Consider the following 14,266-nt stretch of genomic DNA (forward strand, 5'->3'; position numbering starts at 1 on the left):
TTTCTAATGATAATTTGAAATATTTAACTTTGGTGCTGCTGTATTCAGAAGATGCTTTTACCCAAAAAAAGGTGGGTCAGCCAGTCCCTGGAGCAGCTGCAGATTAAGCTCCTGGGATTACACTGGCGACCCTCTGATGATAGGCACACCACTGTTACCTGGGATTACAGCGGCGACCCTCTGATGATAGGCGCACAACTGCTACCTGGGATTACACCGGCGACCCTCTGAAGATAGGCACACCACTGTTACCTGGGATTACACTGGCGACCCTCTGATGATAGGCGCACCACTGTTACCTGGGATTACAGCGGCGACCCTCTGATGATAGGCACACCACTGTTACCTGGGATTACACCGGGGACCCTCTGATGATAGGCACACCACTGTTACCTGGGATTACACCGGCGACCCTCTGATGATAGGCACACCACTGTTACCTGGGATTACACTGGCGACCCTCTGATGATAGGCGCACCACTGTTACCTGGGATTACAGCGGCGACCCTCTGATGATAGGCACACCACTGTTACCTGGGATTACACCGGGGACCCTCTGATGATAGGCACACCACTGTTACCTGGGATTACACCGGGGACCCTCTGATGATAGGCACACCACTGTTACCTGGGATTACACCGGGGACCCTCTGATGATAGGCACACCACTGTTACCTGGGATTACACCGGAGACCCTCTGATGATAGGCGCACAACTGCTACCTGGGATTACACTGGCGACCCTCTGATGATAGGCGCACCACTGTTACCTGGGATTACAGCGGCGACCCTCTGATGATAGGCACACCACTGTTACCTGGGATTACACCGGGGACCCTCTGATGATAGGCGCACCACTGTTACCTGGGATTACAGCGGCGACCCTCTGATGATAGGCACACCACTGTTACCTGGGATTACACCGGGGACCCTCTGATGATAGGCGCACCACTGTTACCTGGGATTACACCGGAGACCCTCTGATGATAGGCACAGCACTGTTACCTGGGTTTACACCGGAGACCCTCTGATGATAGGCACAGCACTGTTACCTGGGATTACACCGGGGACCCTCTGATGATAGGCACACCACTGTTACCTGGGATTACACCGGGGACCCTCTGATGATAGGCACACCACTGTTACCTGGGATTACACCGGCGACCCTCTGATGATAGGCACAGCACTGTTACCTGGGATTACACCGGAGACCCTCTGATGATAGGCACAGCACTGTTACCTGGGATTACACTGGCGACCCTCTGATGATAGGCACAGCACTGTTACCTGGGATTACACCGGGGACCCTCTGATGATAGGCACACCACTGTTACCTGGGATTACACCGGGGACCCTCTGATGATAGGCACACCACTGTTACCTGGGATTACACCGGGGACCCTCTGATGATAGGCACACCACTGTTACCTGGGATTACACCGGCGACCCTCTGATGATAGGCACAGCACTGTTACCTGGGATTACACCGGAGACCCTCTGATGATAGGCGCACCACTGTTACCTGGGATTATAGCGGCGACCCTCTGATGATAGGCACACCACTGTTACCTGGGATTACACCGGCGACCCTCTGATGATAGGCACACCACTGTTACCTGGGATTACACCGGAGACCCTCTGATGATAGGCGCACCACTGTTACCTGGGATTACACCGGCGACCCTCTGATGATAGGCACAGCACTGTTACCTGGGATTATAGCGGCGACCCTCTGATGATAGGCACACCACTGTTACCTGGGATTACACCGGCGACCCTCTGATGATAGGCACACCACTGTTACCTGGGATTACACTGGCGACCCTCTGATGATAGGCACAGCACTGTTACCTGGGATTACACCGGCGACACTCTGATGATAGGCACACCACTGTTACCTGGGATTACACTGGCGACCCTCTGATGATAGGCACAGCACTGTTACCTGGGATTACACTGGCGACCCTCTGATGATAGGCACAGCACTGTTACCTGGGATTACACTGGCGACCCTCTGATGATAGGCACAGCACTGTTACCTGGGATTACACCGGCGACACTCTGATGATAGGCACACCACTGTTACCTGGGATTACACTGGCGACCCTCTGATGATAGGCACAGCACTGTTACCTGGGATTACACTGGCGACCCTCTGATGATAGGCACAGCACTGTTACCTGGGATTACACCGGCGACACGCTGATGATAGGCACAGCACTGTTACCTGGGATTACACCGGGGACCCTCTGATGATAGGCACAGCACTGTTACCTGGGATTACACCGGCGACCCTCTGATGATAGGCGCACCACTGTTACCTGGGATTACAGCGGCGACCCTCTGATGATAGGCACACCACTGTTACCTGGGATTACACCGGAGACCCTCTGATGATAGGCACACCACTGTTACCTGGGATTACACTGGCGACCCTCTGATGATAGGCGCACCACTGTTACCTGGGATTACAGCGGCGACCCTCTGATGATAGGCACACCACTGTTACCTGGGATTACACCGGGGACCCTCTGATGATAGGCACACCACTGTTACCTGGGATTACACCGGAGACCCTCTGATGATAGGCACAGCACTGTTACCTGGGATTACACCGGAGACCCTCTTATGATAGGCACAGCACTGTTACCTGGGATTACACCGGGGACCCTCTGATGATAGGCGCACCACTGTTACCTGGGATTACAGCGGCGACCCTCTGATGATAGGCACAGCACTGTTACCTGGGATTACACCAGCGACCCTCTGATGATAGGCACAGCACTGTTACCTGGGATTACACCGGGGACCCTCTGATGATAGGCACACCACTGTTACCTGGGATTATAGCGGCGACCCTCTGATGATAGGCACAGCACTGTTACCTGGGATTACACCGGAGACCCTCTGATGATAGGCACACCACTGTTACCTGGGATTACACCGGAGACCCTCTGATGATAGGCACACCACTGTTACCTGGGATTACACTGGCGACCCTCTGATGATAGGCACAGCACTGTTACCTGGGATTACACTGGCGACCCTCTGATGATAGGCACACCACTGTTACCTGGGATTACACTGGCGACCCTCTGATGATAGGCACACCACTGTTACCTGGGATTACACTGGCGACCCTCTGATGATAGGCACACCACTGTTACCTGGGATTACACTGGCGACCCTCTGATGATAGGCACACCACTGTTACCTGAGATTACACCGGCGACCCTCTGATGATAGGCACAGCACTGTTACCTGGGATTACAGCGGCGACCCTCTGATGATAGGCACACCACTGTTACCTGGGATTACACCGGCGACCCTCTGATGATAGGCACAGCACTGTTGCCTGGGATTACAGCGGCGACCCTCTGATGATAGGCACACCACTGTTACCTGGGATTACACCGGCGACCCTCTGATGATAGGCACAGCACTGTTACCTGGGATTACACCGGCGACCCTCTGATGATAGGCACACCACTGTTACCTGGGATTACAGCGGCGACCCTCTGATGATAGGCACACCACTGTTACCTGGGATTACACCGGGGACCCTCTGATGATAGGCACACAACTGTTACCTGGGATTACACCGGGGACCCTCTGATGATAGGCGCACAACTGTTACCTGGGATTACACCGGCGACCCTCTGACGATAGGCACAGCACTGTTACCTGGGATTACACTGGAGACCCTCTGATGATAGGCACACAACTGTTACCTGGGATTACACCGGGGACCCTCTGATGATAGGCACACAACTGTTACCTGGGATTACACTGGAGACCCTCTGATGATAGGCACAGCACTGTTACCTGGGATTACAGCGGCGACCCTCTGATGATAGGCACAGCACTGTTACCTGGGATTACACCGGCGACCCTCTGATGATAGGCACAGCACTGTTACCTGGGATTACACCGGCGACCCTCTGATGATAGGCACAGCACTGTTACCTGGGATTACACCGGCGACCCTCTGATGATAGGCACAGCACTGTTACCTGGGATTACACCGGCGACCCTCTGATGATAGGCACAGCACTGTTACCTGGGATTACACCGGCGACCCTCTGATGATAGGCACAGCACTGTTACCTGGGATTACACCGGCGACCCTCTGATGATAGGCACACCACTGTTACCTGGGATTACAGCGGCGACCCTCTGATGATAGGCACACCACTGTTACCTGGGATTACAGCGGAGACCCTCTGATGATAGGCACAGCACTGTTACCTGGGATTACAGCGGCGACCCTCTGATGATAGGCACAGCACTGTTACCTGGGATTACACCGGCGACCCTCTGATGATAGGCACAGCACTGTTACCTGGGATTACACCGGCGACCCTCTGATGATAGGCACAGCACTGTTACCTGGGATTACACCGGCGACCCTCTGATGATAGGCACAGCACTGTTACCTGGGATTACAGCGGCGACCCTCTGATGATAGGCACACCACTGTTACCTGGGATTACAGCGGAGACCCTCTGATGATAGGCACACCACTGTTACTGGGTTTACACCGGTGACCCTCTGATGATAGGCACACCACTGTTACCTGGGATTACAGCGGCGACCCTCTGATGATAGGCACACCACTGTTACTGGGTTTACACCGGAGACCCTCTGATGATAGGCACACCACTGTTACCTGGGATTACACTGGCGACCCTCTGATGATAGGCACACCACTGTTACCTGGGATTACAGCGGCGACCCTCTGATGATAGGCACACCACTGTTACCTGGGATTACAGCGGAGACCCTCTGATGATAGGCACACCACTGTTACTGGGTTTACACCGGTGACCCTCTGATGATAGGCACACCACTGTTACCTGGGATTACACTGGCGACCCTCTGATGATAGGCACACCACTGTTACCTGGGATTACACTGGCGACCCTCTGATGATAGGCACACCACTGTTACCTGGGATTACACCGGGGACCCTCTGATGATAGGCACAGCACTGTTACCTGGGATTTCACCGGGGACCCTCTGATGATAGGCGCACCACTGTTACCTGGGTTTACACCGGAGACCCTCTGATGATAGGCACACCACTGTTACCTGGGATTACACCGGCGACACTCTGATGATAGGTACAGCACTGTTACCTGGGATTACACTGGCGACCCTCTGATGATAGGTACAGCACTGTTACCTGGGATTATACCGGGGACCCTCTGATGATAGGCACACCACTGTTACCTGGGATTACACCGGGGACCCTCTGATGATAGGCGCACCACTGTTACCTGGGATTACAGCGGCGACCCTCTGATGATAGGCACACCACTGTTACCTGGGATTACACTGGCGACCCTCTGATGATAGGCACACCACTGTTACCTGGGATTATAGCGGCGACCCTCTGATGGTAGGCACACCACTGTTACCTGGGATAATGAGTTGATGATCATTTTTCTGTTACTGACCAGAATATCAATCCATCCATTCACATTCAACAACTGTCTACTCAAGGAAAGTAGCAAAAGAGCTTGGAGCCTGTTCCGGAATGCAGAGAGCAAGAGGCGGGCGGCTCCCTGCACAGGATACTCAGCCAATCACAGGGGACACGCTCACACAATCCATCCATCCATCCATCCATCCATCCATCCATCCATCCATCCATCCATCTTTTAATGGTCTATCTTGGACAGGGCAAAATGCTGGTGTACACCCTGGACAAGATGCCAGTCTTTTGGCGGGTGCATACGCACATCCTGTCAAACAGTAGGGGTAAAGCAGAGTAATCATTTCCCCTAAACTGCATGTTTTTTGTATTACACATGGCAACCCACGCAAATTCACAATGAGGCTCCTACGCATAGAGGAAGCAGTGGGCATCAAACCCACAACCCTGGGGGCGTGAGGAAGCAGCCTAACAGGAGCATGTGTGATCTCTGTTCCCAGTGGCGTAAAAGTCTGGTTTTCTAAAATGCTTCATGGTTTCCAGTACTGCTCAAGTCAGGAGCGATGAAGCCTTGTTTTGGCTTGGAGAGCCTGGGATTCAGCACATGTTAGGGTCAGTGTGGTCCTCGGCACTCCAGGAGTCTGTATATCTTATGTGTGGACTAGAGAAGCAGATCGTTTGCATTACTGCAGACATTTGTCTTAATCATGTTTAAGATTCATTTCATTCCTTTCTGTGATCGCCTGCTTCAGTCATCAATGTGGGCCACTCAGAAAGCCGCTCGTCTTACGGCATGCTTCATAAACAGCTGAACTGCATCATCTTTTCCCTGTTCCGGTTGTCCTCTGCCTACATTTTTTCCTTTAAGCCCTTCGATCGCTAGATTTTCCACTTGTGGCAAGTTTTACGGGTCTTTTAGAATTTTTGCTTTGTTTTTTGATTGGCTTGCTGCTGGTCATGCAGTGTCCAATTACATGCAGGCACTCCAGCAAACAGGTTGATGAAGTGACTGGTCGTAACCTGACGCCATTGACCTCCGGGGGGAGGAGGGGGATGCCCTATCTCTTACCCTCTGTTTGCTATTGGTCTTCTGGCTCTGCTAGGGGCCATCCGGGGGCTCCAAGCATTAACCCTTAAGGCGCCAGGAATGACTTCCAGTAACAGTAGACTGACAAGACATGGCAAAACACATTCGTGCTCCATTTTATATATTAAAATCATTCAACCAAGATGAAATGGGGAATGATCCAGTATGTACCCCAATATTACAAATAGATCAATTCTTGTGACATATTACCCAAGATGGCCATTGTTGATAACCGTTGATCTGTCGGCATTCATGCACAGGTATGAGGGCACCACCTGGCAGCACCTGACACAGGTAGGTCATTTTCTGTGATTCATTTTGTGTGAGAGGTGAAGGCAGAATTTCCAGAATTACCAGTCTAAATGGAGATTCTGAAGGACGGCCAATGGGCAGTGGGTTGCAGCTTTGGGGGGCTGACCTGGGGCTCGGTAGCCAATGGGGGCATCGGCCTGAAAGGGAGGCATTGAACGTCACTGGGCACCGGTGTGGGCCAGACTCAGCGAGGGGGGATATTTGGGTGGGGGAGGGGGGCGAGTGGGGGCAGAGTGGCAAAGGGAGGCCAGTCAGAAAGGTGTGAGGGGCCCAGAGAGAATGGAGAGGAGGAGGCCAGCTGAGTGAGGAGGAGAAGGGGAGAAAGGAGGTGAAAAAAAACAGAGGGGAGATTATGGCTGACCAACTGGAAAAGAGAAGAATGATGAACAAAGAGGAAGGGGGTGAATGTAGAAGCAGTGCCGTGTATTCTGCTGTGCTAGAATGGAAGACAGCAATGGAGATGGTTCTGTGAACACATTTAGTTGCGGTACAGTATTGTGAAGATGGAGGGAGCCTGCTGGGGGGGGGGGCGGGGGGCAGATTGGCCCAGGCTGGTGGGCCCGAGGATGCCGGTCTGAGACATCTGGCTGTGCAGGTTGGCAGACAAAGAGTCAGGTGACCTCACTCTCCGTGTGTGTGTGTCCATCCCAAGGCTCGGCTCTCTCGGGTCACATATAGCGGCGGACAAAGGGACTTACTTTGATCTTCTCATTCAAATTCTCATTTTTGTCATGCTGTCTTGCATGTCAGTCACCCCCACAGGAGAATAATGTGCGGCGGCTGGTCGGTCTGTCCCACACCTTCTCGGCCTCCGGGTGTGACTCGGGACGGGCCATTGCTGACCCACGGCAGGATGGCTGTCACACATTGTTATGTTTCCCACGTGACCCAAGAGTCACACACTCTCCTCGCTTTGGCGATCGGGGCTGGGGCGCTTGTGTAAACACAGAATCAGTTGGTGTGGCCCCCCCACCCCGGCTGTGTCCTGCTGCGTGATTGAATCTCTCTCCCCTTGTCCTCTTTCACAGGGGAGCTCCTGCCTCCGTGGCCTGCCGGCCCCCCCCCCCCATCAAGCCCAGACTCACTGGGCCAGGGAGAGCGGGGTTGCCTGGGAGACGTGCAGGAGCCCGTCCCCCTTTCCCCGCAGCCCTTCACGGCCGGCTGCGCAGCCGGAGCTGCGATCGCGGCAGCTGTCGCACCCCGGGGCTGCGTGAGCGACCGGGAGAGAATCTTTCATTGAGGCTCTATAGAAAACCCTCGCACGGTCGCCCCCTCAACACACACACACACACACACACACACACACACACACACACACACACACACACACACACACACACACAGTGTCCTACGGCAAAACCCGCAGGGTGGTATTTGCTGGGCTTGAGAATCCCATGAGTGCATCGCTGTCATCGCGGGTCAGATGCTGTTACGCTATCACCGGAGGTGCCTGTAAAATTCAGCGGCCCGTGGCACGCCTGCCCGTGTGTGTGTGTGTGTGTGTGTGTGATAGCAGCCTGGGAGCGTGGGAGAGAGACTCCACCACGGTCCCTACACACAGCCAAGCCTCCACTAACAACACCACAGCCCCCGCAGCACAGAAACATGTGAGACAGATCCAGTGACTACGTGCAGAAGTCAGTCACATGTGATTCACCCACTACCCCCCCCAGCTGAATCATAATTTAAACTTGTGGGTGTGAGTCTGTTCGTTCCCGTTGCGGTCACTTAAGGGATTAGGCAGACTGAATGGAGGAGGGGGGAACAGAGAAACCATCCTGCTGTACCCAGAATTTCTCTGGACGTCTGACAGAAAGCTACGTATAGATGGGGGGAGGGGGGGGGGGTGGCGGTTATGTACTTATCTGTGGCAGAAGTTGGTGTCTGTTTGAAAGAAAAAAACAGAAACTCAAAATACAACATTAAGGCCGTTCTGGCAAGCGACTGTAAAACTGGCCAACGGCCTTTGTCATTAAGGCCAGCAGATGGCGGATTTAGAGATCAGCTGTGCCGGTGGCTGAGAGCTGGACACGCCGCTATCCCGCAATGGGCACTTTTCACCACCAGAGGGAGTCGGTGTGCGATTTAAAATGGTTCTTTTGTAACTAAATAAATCCGCTCTGATGCGGTGACTGATTCATTTTCCCCATCATGATGATGCTGGAATCTGAACCTTAATGGAACTTTTTTTTCTTTGCTGTTGTGTTTTTCCTCAGACTAAGCGCTGCTTATGTTTATTCTGTCGCATAACATTCTCTTTAACTCTCGCTTCTCTCATTTCATATATTTAAATACATCACTTTGAAACACCGTTGCGTATGAAACAAATGAACTCGCCTTGTTATTACAGAACTGTCCCCGTTTAGGGGGGGGGGGGGGCGCTAAAACGTCTCTAGTTCCAGCTGGGCGGTATCTGCCTATTTCGTGGTCCATGACATTTCCGTGTTATTTTCTTCGTCAGAAGTTCACAGCAAGCATTATAGTTTTCTTAATATTAACGTAAACTGAGTGCAGGAGACCCGTCAAACAAACAAAAAAATAAGTCTTGTCTCATAAATATGTTGTTATTTCCACCTCAACAAATACCAGATAAGCAACAAAAGTGTGAAAAAAAACAGGATAACAGGACAAGAACAATGTATCCTACTGCCATTAGGATACAGGAAATATCCACAAATACACGGTACAATACAGAAAACAGACAGATGTAGGTCACATGGTGCTTAGATCACTAATATCACATTTCCCGAAGGCGGTTAAATCTTGTATTTTACCAGTTTATAACACAGCTGGGTTGACTGTACATACTGACGATCGAAAAAAAATATATATAGAGAGCTGACTGGAGTATTTGCTGGTTCATCATTGGTGGTGCAGTCGTTCGTTTTATAAAATAATTAGTTTAACGAACCGCACCGGAGCTGGGTCAGGATTCATCCAGCAGAGGAGAGGATACTGTGTTACGCAGAAGGACATTCATTTATACCGAAGGGAATCCCTATTATTCAATAATATTCTGTTACCATGCAGCCTGGTATCGCCAGGAGTTACAGTGAAATTACACGGGATGGCAAAGAACAGCCAGTCGATATTCAACACAGGCTTCAGGACACTTAAGGAGGCATCCAGAATCTGGACTCCCCTTCGCCTCAAAAAACCAACACGTCTACCAGCTCTGTGCCGTGGGTAGCTATGAAGGTAACCACATTTATTTTACCTCAACACACATACATACACACACACACACACACACACACACACACAAATAACAACAGCAAACGACAGAACCTGCTTCCCATTCAGGAATGTCTTTTGTCCCTCCCGAACATACACGGGCAATAGAACCCTGGCCCTCGAAAACGATACCTCGAAAAACATCACTTTCTTTTAGTCACTGTGCTTTAAACAACACCGCCCTTTCTGATAAGAGAGTCTGTTAATCCAAGAACTTGCGGTTCTGGTTCCTCCCAAACAGAGCCACTCGGATTTCTGGCATCATCTAGGCCAAAGGAGAAGAGAAGAGATGATTAAAGTCTGAATTGCGGAGAAGAACTGCTCTATCAACATCTACAGTCCATATGACCTTCTGATTTAATCTTCCGAGTCGCATTTGAATCATTCACGGCCCTGGTTGCTAAACATGAGTCTGGCACAAATGGATCATATGAGCTTGTCGGGATCCGCTGGTCCTACGTTCCCGTTTATCTGCATTTTCCCATCTCCCCATGGGAACTCGTCTATTGCCGGCCTTCTCAAAGCCCGTCCTGGGCGTAGAAGGTCACCCTGCATGGTACCTGTTGGGCCATGAGGTCCAGCCTGCTCTCCAGGGTGTTGGACACCTTGATTTTCCCATCTGCGTTGTAGATCTCGATTCCCCCAGAGCTGGGGAGACACACAGACAGGGGAATTTTGGGGGGGGGGGGCTTTAAGTGTCCTCCCAGAATGTCAGAAATCCCACAAATGCCTGTACTAGGACACGCACTTGCACCATGTCTTAAAGACAATCGGCAATTTCTGTCATAGCACAGTGACAATATGAATTTCTGTCTTGAATAATTACATCACAGCTTACATTTATCTTCTAAGTGTTGGATTTTCTTTGAAGGGACACAGAATTTTAACCTTTTTTTTCCCCTAAGAGGGAGTCACCAATGTTGAGTCACCAAGGGGTTGATACCAATGTCAAAACCAAACCTACGCTCTTTGATTACAGAATGTCGTTCAAAGGTACAACAGCAGAACCTTGCATGGGATTCAGACCTGCAACTTTCAGGTCCTCTAGCCAAGAAAAGGGGGGAGGGGAGGCAGACCTACATGTCAGGTGACAGGAAGTTGTCCTTGTCAATGCGCACCTCGATGTTGTCCTTGACAGCAGATTTGTAGACAGGAATATTTTTCTGTACTGCAGCCTAAAATTGTAAAAAGACCCATGCAAATGATGCAGCTGCCGCAGTCCTGCATGCAGCCCTCCGAGCCGCGCCGGGGCGGAGCACTCTCACCTGCACCAGCGCCACATCCTGTTTGCGACAGCGGATGGCAACTTTGGGTTCCAGAAGCTGGTACAAACCCTGAAGTTGAGGCAGAGGGACGTATCAGAAACATCCCTTTCGGGAAGCGATGGCGAGACTCCTGCACGGGTGGGCAGCTCACCTGCAGCACCAGCCCATCCAGCAGCACGGCATAGCGTGCTGGGTCTCTGGCAATGTTGGCCAGTCTCTGCCGAGCCTCGTTCAGCATGTCCTGGACACGCAGAGCAAGAAAAGGACACCACTGTGTCATTTGGTCTTCGGTGGGCATCAGTGTAAGATCAGGAGGCTTATTAATAAGGCGTGAGCTACAAACCATGATCATATCGTCACGGGCCTTCAGCACCTTCAGCCGTGCCTGGTTCATCAGGTTAGACATTTGTCTGTGGGGACACAGGGGCTGAGATGTCAGCAGCAAAAGCACACAGCAATTCTGGACTCAAACACACCAGCCTTCTTTAACCGGCTAAGTAACTTCTCCGCAATCTCTGCTCTGGATAGAGCTGATATTTCCACTTTAAGGTCTGATGAAGTGTCTCGTCAGCCGACTCACATCTTCTTCTGCTGCTCGATCTGCTTCTCCTTTTTTTCATAGTACTCCATGATCTTCAGCCGCTGGGTCTGCACCAGACGGCCCTTCTCGATGTTGAACTCTTCCTCCGCCTGCAGGGGGAGACACACACCCTTATAAGCACTTTCAGCCCAAGCTCCGTCTACACGATACCCAAAAATATGAAATAGGCAGAAATAAAAATGACTAAAAATAGCTGTTGCAGTAATCTGTGGCTTCGACCATTTTATTTTTGGAAATACTTGAAGCCAGTCTGTTTTACAATTTTCCATGAACACCTGCTAAATATGGAAAACATATTACCTTGGCGTCGATCTCCTCTGCCTTCTCATTGGCCTCTTGCTCTATAAAAGCCATCATGTGCTTGATCTTTCCGGCGGGGAAATAGTGAACGATGACACATAACCAAACAGACACGGTCAGTCCAGTGCGTCCATTTCAGAATATTCATTTCTCACTTTAACACTTGCACAGCGGGACCGCTGTATGCACTACATTTCTGCAGATTTGCTTGAAATTTGCCAGGTAAATCACTAGTGTAACTCAAAACACCAATTGAAAATCCTAAACAATGATTGTTATATACACTAGGACACGTTATGAAACACATCCAATTAACACAGAAGGTAAACTGCACAGTAAACGACGCAAGTTGACACTAAAAAGGTAAGAAAAAAATGGCAAATTAGTCTGACTGATGCCAATTAGGTGCCAATTGAGGGCTGAGGTCTTATCGGGAGACAACGTGTTACTGGAAGTATCGTTTATCTTCTACGGTCTTTTTGGATTATTGGATGTTCATACATCGGCATGACATAACCGGTGATTAAACCAACCTCCCCAGCAATCGCATCATTCTGCGGTGCAGCTTATGCAGAATTCATATGTGATATGAGCAGTGACAGAATGGCCATTTTACAAGCATAATCTTCCGCAAGACTGACGTTTGCTCGATGCCACCAATATTAACCCTGAGAAGCGCTTGCGGAGACGTCGGGTATCTAGGAAGGCAGTCTAACGACAACCAGCAAAGCTGACACTCCGTCACAGCCCTGTCGTCCTGCCTGATGCGATCCATCGTGCGAAATTACAGATCATTCTGAGCTGTGTCCCCATCTGATTCAAGCGTAGAAGGACAGATCTAAGTGCATCTATAATAAAAAGCATCCCTGTGCCATGAATGACGTACTGGCAGGGATGGCTGATTTGCGGGGGACGAATAAAAGCTTATATTTTCGGATCGAGATCATGCAGCAAACAAACACTTCTGATCCGCAGACAAGCAGGCGGGCGTGCACGTTAACGTGGTGTAAATATACGTGAATGGGTACCTGTTTCTGTACGTCGGCATCGCTGAGCGCCATGGCTGCGGCTGCTTAGAGGATTTCAGATCGCCGGGAATAAAACGTCGTGCAATTTCGGCCCTGCAGTTACAGAGTCGCCCTCGCTGAATAGGTTTCTATAGGATAGCAGGGCAGTGATGTGCTTCAGTTGCCGCAGTCACGATTATGCTAAAAAAAATCCCAGGACGTATCAGCTGATCCCCGGCCAGTCGGTATGACGATCGGAGGAGTCCGTGTCACATGGTGCGTACTGCCTAGTGAGGCAGGTCTTCCTGCCGTTGGGGGTGCTGGAGACCCAGGGAAGGAAAGAGAGAGACATTTCCATATCAAGGACAGAACCCCTACCGCGGACTACGACTACCCAGAAAATTAATCATCACCATCATCATCATCATCATCATCATCATATATGTACACTAATGAAATCTGCATTTAAGTCTGTAGAATTAATGAATATTTTGAACCCTATGGTACCTGTGTTTGCACTGGACAGTTGTCCTTCATTCCTGGTTGCACTGTGTCCTGTTCACTGTAGTCTTTTCTGTGTTGACTGTTGGCACCGAACCACCAACAATTCCAGTACGTTCACATACTGGCAATAAAGAATTCTCAGTAAACAACAAATGATTTCTATGTAGGCCTAGACATAGGTTATGCGGTTTGTTTCATGTTACCCTTGCACAGACTTACGCAGGTTAACAGTGTATTCATTCATTCATCCATTCATTCATCCAGTCATTCGTCTCATTTGTTTGTGTGTCTATTTTACATGAGAGCAATTAAGGTTAGATCCTAATTTGGAATGATACGTTCAATGGTATTTTATGTGCTTTTCGTTAGATTAAATGTCAGTTGTTGCGCTATATTGTATTAACAGGGTATTAATCCGGCATCTTCCACGCTGCTTCCTCCACTCGCATAACTTAGTTGGTAAAATCACGTGAAGTTTACTCAGTACATGTCCGCGTACAGCAGTATCAGTACAAAACTG

General features: G+C 50.4%; 1 protein-coding gene across 1 annotated transcript; it reads right to left on the reverse strand.

Annotated features, from left to right (window-relative positions):
- Positions 1–9,380: 9,380 nt before the first annotated feature.
- On the reverse strand, positions 9,381–13,538 carry LOC125704301 (V-type proton ATPase subunit E 1-like). Its single transcript, XM_048969761.1, has 9 exons — positions 13,264–13,538; positions 12,236–12,301; positions 11,915–12,024; positions 11,678–11,744; positions 11,486–11,575; positions 11,335–11,403; positions 11,150–11,244; positions 10,630–10,717; positions 9,381–10,334 (listed from the first exon to the last, which is right to left on the reverse strand). Exons 1-9 carry the CDS (start codon positions 13,294–13,296, stop codon positions 10,272–10,274), a joined length of 681 nt encoding a protein of 226 aa, XP_048825718.1. The 5' UTR covers positions 13,297–13,538; the 3' UTR covers positions 9,381–10,271.
- Positions 13,539–14,266: the final 728 nt, after the last annotated feature.

The sequence above is a fragment of the Brienomyrus brachyistius genome, chromosome 1 (genome assembly GCF_023856365.1).
Source record: "Brienomyrus brachyistius isolate T26 chromosome 1, BBRACH_0.4, whole genome shotgun sequence".
NCBI lineage: Eukaryota > Metazoa > Chordata > Actinopteri > Osteoglossiformes > Mormyridae > Brienomyrus > Brienomyrus brachyistius.